The sequence below is a fragment of the Bidens hawaiensis genome, unplaced genomic scaffold (assembly GCF_021521415.1).
Source record: "Bidens hawaiensis isolate Kalapana, Puna unplaced genomic scaffold, B.hawaiensis_p1.1 tig00014716_1, whole genome shotgun sequence".
Lineage (NCBI taxonomy): Eukaryota > Viridiplantae > Streptophyta > Magnoliopsida > Asterales > Asteraceae > Bidens > Bidens hawaiensis.
In genome coordinates, this window is record NW_027492290.1 from 83,770 (window position 1) to 91,552 (window position 7,783).

Consider the following 7,783-nt stretch of genomic DNA (forward strand, 5'->3'; position numbering starts at 1 on the left):
TGGCCACTCCACCATTTACGGTCATCATCTCCGGCCACTATCATTTCTTGTCATCATCTCCGGCTACTCCACCATTTGCAGTCATCATCTTCGGCCACTCACTAGTCAACCACCCCACCCATCGACTTCACCGGCCACGAAGTTTATATCCAAAGCAACTTATTTCACCAAGTTTAAACCCACGAGCTTTAACCACCCGACCCATCACCCATCGACTTCATCAAACACCAAGTTCATAATCGCCGCCATTGACTTCACCGAAAACTCATCGCCATCAAGTTATGGTGGCCGGCAGTGGTTGTATAGGGACTGGAGAAGAAGATTGAACATTTATACGTAAATTAGAGCTCATCAATGGAAATATGGTATAGTCTTGACTTGATTTTGATAATTGTGTACTTTTGATTTTGGCATTGTTCCTGTTGTAACACCTATGCATTTTCATGCATGAAATCACTAGTCTTTTATACTCGTATTTAATAAGGTCTATGTATTAGTTCACCATCTATATTATTATGGAATCATATATTATTTATTTCTAGTTATTAATATTATTTTCATATGCACAATTACATGTTTCTATGTACATTTAGTTATACATGGTTAATTGTTAACGTGACACGTTTAACCAGGAATGCCTAGATTTAATATTTGTCACTGTCAATTTTATCCTAAAGTAATTTTATTTATATCCTTAAATTCAAATTAAGAATAACCTTCTAGAATATTCTATTCTTGATCTCCAAGATTAGCCTTATCCAAATTTGAATTCAAGTCCTAGTCAAATTCTATCTCTAATTCATCATAATCTCTTCTCTAAACACCCCTATAAATAGAACTCTCTAGCACCCCTAAAATTCATTCCAAGCCTGCATATTCCAAAGCCCCAAGGTTGAAAATTCGTGATCATCATCCTCTCAAAGATTCACAACTCGTTTCCTTCCTAGTAAGTTCTAATTTCCGTATAATGTTTTGTTCTTTCATTCTGCAGAAAAACCTTTTATTTCAACGCTTAGATCTCGGTCATAATATATCCAAATCACGAATTTCAAAAACCTAAATTGGTTCTTTATGTGTCTAGTATCTCTGTAATTTTTGGTGTAAAATTTTATAAACTTTAAAAACGTTTTTATTATTTTTCTTTAACAAAGGGTCTTGCTGAAAATCCTAACAGATAACTTTAGCCTCAAAACGAATGTCATAACTCACTCATGTTTACGAATTATGACCCAATTTTTGGATATATTGTAGACCTTCTAATTATAAAAATTATCCAACTAGAATCTCCTCAATTTGTTAAAGTATCGGTTTTTAGTTATTTTTCTACTAAACTGACTCAGAATCAGACCCCTCGGTAGTCTATGAATTTTATATTTTTTTTATAAACACTTAAATCTTATAAAAAATATACATGTTAAAAAACTCATACGGTTACAAGATATAAAATTTTAGTAATCTAACTCAACGGTTTACTATTTTTAAAAATTCGTGTCTTGAACAGTAAACAACCTATTTTTTTCTAGAAAAGATAATCTAAAACCCTAAACCATAAAGTATCACTTGAAACCCTAAAATCCAATTGTACTTCCAAACAAACACCAAGTCTATAGATATTCAACCAAGGGTTCTGTCACCAAGGCTACGGCCTAAGGAAAAACCAAGTGGCGTGTCCGGGCGTGAATGGACCCACTTACCTTTTCCTAGGAACCTGAGGTCGGAGATTCTATTCCACCGAAATAGGGTCACATTCTAACAACTTTCTTGATCATTAGGGCTCTAAACAAAAGCGTTACAAGTCTCAATTCATCAACGAAGGTGAGTTCATAGCCTCTTTTACATGCTTTTAAACGTTTTATACTTCGGGGTGGAAACATGCATAATCAATTTGTTTTACATGTTATTTGATTCAAGCTTTATTCATGATATTCATTGTGTGATTATTACAAGTGTATACTTAATCGCATGTACAACCATTAACTTGTTAAGCCCGTGGTAATATGATGATAGATCTATTGGCCCGACCCGCCCACGCAGGCCTTAGGTAGAGGCTTGTGTGTTCAGAATCCGACGATCGTTAAACATTAAACATAATAGTCTAATCGTGGATTAGACGACTCGCTAAACGTGTCAGAGGTTTGGTTGTAATCACAAAGTATACAAAGTAACTTAACACATATGGATTGCTTTCAACTTAAAACTTATTTTATTAAAACCTATGTTCTCACCAACTATATTTAGTTGACACTCTCGCATGTTTTTCAGGTATTGGAAATTTGTTTGTTGAAGATTACTTGATGCAAGATATAGGATTGCATGATTGGACCTAGATGACTATAAAACAATTCATTGTATCTCTGTATTGCTTGATATTAAATTAAATTTAACGACTATTGTAACACGTAGTATCATGTGCTATGAACAATCACTGTCTCACCTCGACGTATTCCGCCGTCAGTTGGGGTGTGACACCTGTTACTTATGATTTTGCAATTGCAAATGTAAATGCCATTGAAAAAACAAACAAAACCGGGTTTTATCACTAGTGAGCTGCCGGGGGTGATAAACGAGAACTTGTGAAGTGGTCAGGGATGATAACCGGAAATGCTGGAGTGGCGAAAGATGATGACCGGAAATGGTGGAGGGCCAAAGATGATAACTAGAAAGGTTGAAATACATGTTAAATAAAAATTTCATTTTACCCCCTCAACTTGACAGAATCACTTTTTACCCCCCAAACTAGCCAAGTTAGTGCTTGGTTAGTTTGGGTTGACAAATGAAAACAAGTTTAAAGTATATACTAATGGTAGCCAATTCGTTATTTGGAAGCGGCAGCAACCAGCATGTGATAGTTAAGGTTATTAAACTTAAATAGCCCTTTATAAAATACCGACAAGGCAACGACCTTTTACCTATTCATTACTGAGGAATTTTTATCAAAGAATATTCTTAGAAATTTTAAAGACAGAATGTCCATCGGGGATTCGTCGACGATGTTGATTAAAAAAAATAATATTAAATATATTTTAATTTCTTAAAATATAAGTATATTAACAAATAAAAACTGGCACTATAAATATATAAAATTTATATATTTTTAAATGTACTGTTCTATTGATATATATTTTTTTAAAATCTACTTTTTGTCAAAACCAAGATATTTTGTGTAATACATGTGCGATTATTAGGGCCGTCTATGAAAATTTTTAAAAAGTTGAGGGCCTGCGGCAAGTAAAAAATAGACATAAAAAATATAAACTCAATAACTATCATATATATAAAGTAAATTATACGACGATAATTGTGAAACAGTAAAATAATTTAATATGAATATTTAAACGAACCGTGAAGTTATCCTACCATTTGGTTTTAAACTAAATGGCCTCTTTCTTTAAATATGACATAAAAAAGGTATTCAAGTAAAATAATTTAATATGAATATTTAAACGAACCGTAAAGCTATCCTACCATTTGGTTTTAAACTAAATGGCCTCCTTCTTTAAATATGACAAAGAAAAAAAAATATGACTATTAATATGAGGTTAATAAGAATTAGGCTAATGACATAGTAGCTATTAATGAAAATGGAAATAAAAAAAGGGAAAATTCTCAAAATAAGCATTTATGAAAATAAATTTCTAGTTTTAGGTATCATTTGTAAAAGATTCCAGAAATATGTATTATAAACTAGTCGCGACGAGTAGTTTGTAGAAATCAATTAGAACTTGCCACGTGTCATTAAATTAACCGTAACAAACATGCTCACTAATCAATTACTCGTCACGACTAAATAAGTTTCATGTCTCGTAATCAACGCACACGAGTAATTCATAAGTCCTTTAGTCGCGACGAGTAGATTGTAAGGTTAAACTAATCGCGACGAGTTAACTACTAATAAACTACTCATGTAGGGAATGTAAACCGGGCAAACTAATCGTCGCGATTAAAGGATTTATGAATTACTCGTGGGCGTTAATTACGAGTCATTAAACTTATTTAATCATGGCGAGTAAATGATTAGTAAGCGTGCTCGTTACGGTTAATTTAAGGGCACGTGACAACTTTTAATTGGTTCTACAAACTACTCGTCACGACTAGTTTATAATACCTATTTTTGAAATTTTTTGCAAATGATACCTAAAACTAGAAATTTGTTTTCATAAATACCTATTTTGGGAATTTTCCCATAAAAAAATGAAAGAGTATAAGTGAGTAATGCAAGATTTGAACTCAGGCGGCCTACTTTTGATTTGGGGGGGGGGGGGGAGGGGTGTTTGCCAGCTAAGCCAAATTAAAGTTATTAAACTATATGGTTTACATTGTATATACATATATATTAACACATCAACTTTTTATGGGCGTTGGGCTGTCGCCCTCTCTACCCACTCCTCTAGATCGGGCCTGCTGATTGATCGATTATGTATATGCGTGATTATGAAAATAAGTTACATAATTATCATATAAGTTATGTGCTTATTTCTAGAAAGTTGTGTAATTATGTATATGTGCAATTATTAATAAATGTTGTGCAATTATCATACAAGTTACTTAATTATTAGTTTATGTTGTGTGATTATTTAACTTTATTTGTAACTATGACGTGCATAAAATTACTCATTTTCCACGTGCAATATGTCGCATATTGGTGTATTCATATCCTTTGTAGAATAGCTCCCCCTCTATACACACACAAAATGGATCATAAGAAAACGTAAAAATCATGAGAAAAAATTCAAGAAAACCTTTAAGCAAAAATGTTTTTTTTTTCATATTCTTTTGTATCATATTAATTAATCTTTGCAAAAAGAAAAAATTAAAAACTATATGCAGTTGTCGAGTTAGATATATATTTCATAAGCTAAATATATGCAACTTCATTCATAGACTGTGTTAGCTTATATTTCCACTTTACATCCTCCGTTTTGCATTCCTATGGTTGATGTTATAAACATTTACACCCTTGTATTTTTTTTCCCTTCACAATATAAACTAAACGACGTTGACTTATTTGTTTGACCTTTAAGTTGACTATCATTTTTACTACTTTCACTATAAATACCCCTTTGAGCCGATTGACTTGCAATTTTACCTGGTAATACCCATTTGACCTGAACCAGATGACTAAGCCTGATGGGTTTTACTTGCAATTTGGTCCGATTGACTTTGACTAATGTTTTGGTACCTCTAACTTGAGAAGGGGGGGGGGGGATTGACTTTGACCATTCGTTTCATGATGGGATATGTATCCAAGTAATCTAACAATGTTCCGGTGATTTATACATTCTAAAGTCTAGATCTCAAGTTCAAATATGTGGTTTCTACCGGCCAAACGTTTAATCGCAGCATCAACACCATTTGGCATTGATCCATGGTACACGATCCCCGCATCGCCTTTTTAATAATAAACATTCTTGTCCTGTCAAACACGTGATGATATCATTGACATTGAAATCTGGCTGTTGAAAAACGGCTAATTTCCACATTCTCGATTTCTTGACATGATCAATTATGTAATAAAGTACTTGTGTTGCTAATTTTGTAGCTACCGGTCATATGTTAACCTGTTGGGCTGGTGTGATAGTTACTTACACGTTAACATCAAAACGGCCATAGTATGTTGATTTGTTTTTGATGCAGCAACATCGACAATATCTTTTAATTTTGTTATTTTATATGTTATTGTTTTTTTGTTATCTTATTTCTATGTTTATCTAGCATAAATAGGATGTTACCATTTCTTGTTTAGTTAGTTTTTTATTTATTAAGTTTTATATTTAAAAGAACATTATTTTTGAACCTTTGGTTCGTTTTATCGTCTTTGATTATCATGAGTGTGTTGAGTCATCGATCACTTCCAAAACTAAATCAGTTTTGATCGTAAAGAAAATAATCTCTTTACATTAAATGCATTACTTTTGAAACTCACTTCACAACCACATATGGTTGAGCCGATGACCGGATGGAAGGAATACTTTATATTTAAAATTATTAATAAAATGTCTCCTACAAAAGGATGCAACATTAATACACGTGACCAATTCGCAGCATTAATGACTCTCTACAAGATAACAGGTAGCAACGGTGTGCAATAATTAGAAAAAGTCAATTGTAGTGCTTTATAGTATTACATGGCTTTACAAAGTACATATTTCATAATATTACATGGCATACTTAAAGCAGAATAAATAACAAAAGAAAACCAAAAACAACAAACTTTGATTATTACATTTATGTTTATTTTGTTACATAGAAAGGTACAAACCAGCAACTCAAACCATAGCTCTCAAAACATTAAAGAAATCATGTCGGTAACCATTTGCATGAAAATGATCACTTGGAATAACTTTTGTGTAGATATAAAACGACATACAAGAGATAGCAGGCCCAACCCAAAACACCCAATGACCATCCCATAAATGACCTCCTCTGATCATGGCTGGTCCAAAACATCTTGCAGGGTTCATTCCTGCCCCAGCATAACCTTTCTTTCCTGTCAAACTAGTTGAAACAAACACCAGAAGCCCCAAAACGGTCCCAATTATCGAAAAAACTGCAATAACACCTAAGGACTTGGCTTGACGATAGTCGTACGCTAACCAAATAGATGCAAAAAGAAAGATGAATGTACATATGATCTCTAGCCAAAAGGCTTGGCTTGTTTCGATCCCTGTAACGATTGGTCCGTTAGGTCCCGGTGCAATGACCGTGAGGGTGCACCCACCGAGTGAAAAGGTTTGTGAAATTTTGTGGCTGACAACAGCTTGTAGTGCTAGAGCTCCTAGTAGAGCTCCAACACATTGTGCACATATGTAGATAAATGCCCGAGAGAGCGAAATGAGCCCAACAAGGGCAGCTGAGAATGATATGACTGGATTCATGTGTCCTCCCGAGATCGGGAAAACCGCTAGGAGAAGGATGGTGACAGTGATCCCAATCAGGATCGACATTAAAACGTTTGGTGTTTTGGTTTGTGTCTCAAACGATGAAATGACTATCGTATCTATCATGAACACAAGAACCGCCGTCCCTAGCAACTCTCCCACGGATGCCCGCCACACCTAAACATGTCGAATAAGTATAAAAAAAACAAGCGTTCAATTCAGAACTAATAACAAAATATCGTATCATATCAAGATTTAAGAAAAAAAATTGGCATATAGTTATGATATCATACTCACATTCATGGAATATAGATCCTCTAAACCCAACCTCTCCCCCAAAGTAAGTGATTTTTCCTTCTTTTCATGTTCAATCCTGCAAATACATGAGAAAACATATATGACAACATTGCCCTTACAGATAATATATTTGAAAACATATATGTTACTTGCCTGGGTGTGACTGAAAAGGGTTGGATCCTGTTCCCACAAGGAAGGCCATCTTCCTCAACAAGTACCACTTGGGCTATGTTATTTGTGGCCATCACTTACTTTGCTTGATGTTACTAAATCAAGGGGTTTATATATACAACCCGAATAAATATCCACCGTTGGATCATTGGTGTATGTTCACCATCTTTATAGACCAAAGAATTGAATATGAATGTCTATAGTATTTGTCAACGATATTGGCAACTCTTATTAAATGCACAAGATATGCAAGTCAGAGAAATCTGTTTTCAGGAAATAAGTGTATATATAACTATATATATGTATAATTGATCCAGTTTTCAAAAAGCACGAAACTTAATCTTTACTTGATACTTTAATTATTGAACGTTTAGATATGATCACATGGCCTATATTAGTATATATAAACAATACGGTAGTGAGGAGTGTTTGGAAAT

General features: G+C 33.8%; 1 protein-coding gene across 1 annotated transcript; it reads right to left on the reverse strand.

Annotated features, from left to right (window-relative positions):
• Positions 1-6,168: 6,168 nt before the first annotated feature.
• On the reverse strand, positions 6,169-7,454 carry LOC143547384 (uncharacterized). The gene is made up of 3 exons (XM_077038822.1): positions 7,329-7,454; positions 7,176-7,251; positions 6,169-7,055 (listed from the first exon to the last, which is right to left on the reverse strand). Exons 1-3 carry the CDS (start codon positions 7,418-7,420, stop codon positions 6,267-6,269), a joined length of 957 nt encoding a protein of 318 aa, XP_076894937.1. The 5' UTR covers positions 7,421-7,454; the 3' UTR covers positions 6,169-6,266.
• Between the last annotated feature and the right edge of the window lie 329 nt (positions 7,455-7,783).

Coding starts and splice junctions, on each gene's coding strand:
- LOC143547384 (XM_077038822.1), bottom strand. CDS start 7,420: ATGGCCACAAATAACATAGCCCAAGTGGTACTTGTTGAGGAAGATGGC. Junction 7,252..7,328: donor CCCTTTTCAGTCACACCCAG/GCAAGTAACATA, acceptor ATGTATTTGCAG/GATTGAACATGAAAAGAAGG. Junction 7,056..7,175: donor AGGATCTATATTCCATGAAT/GTGAGTATGATA, acceptor CGACATGTTTAG/GTGTGGCGGGCATCCGTGGG.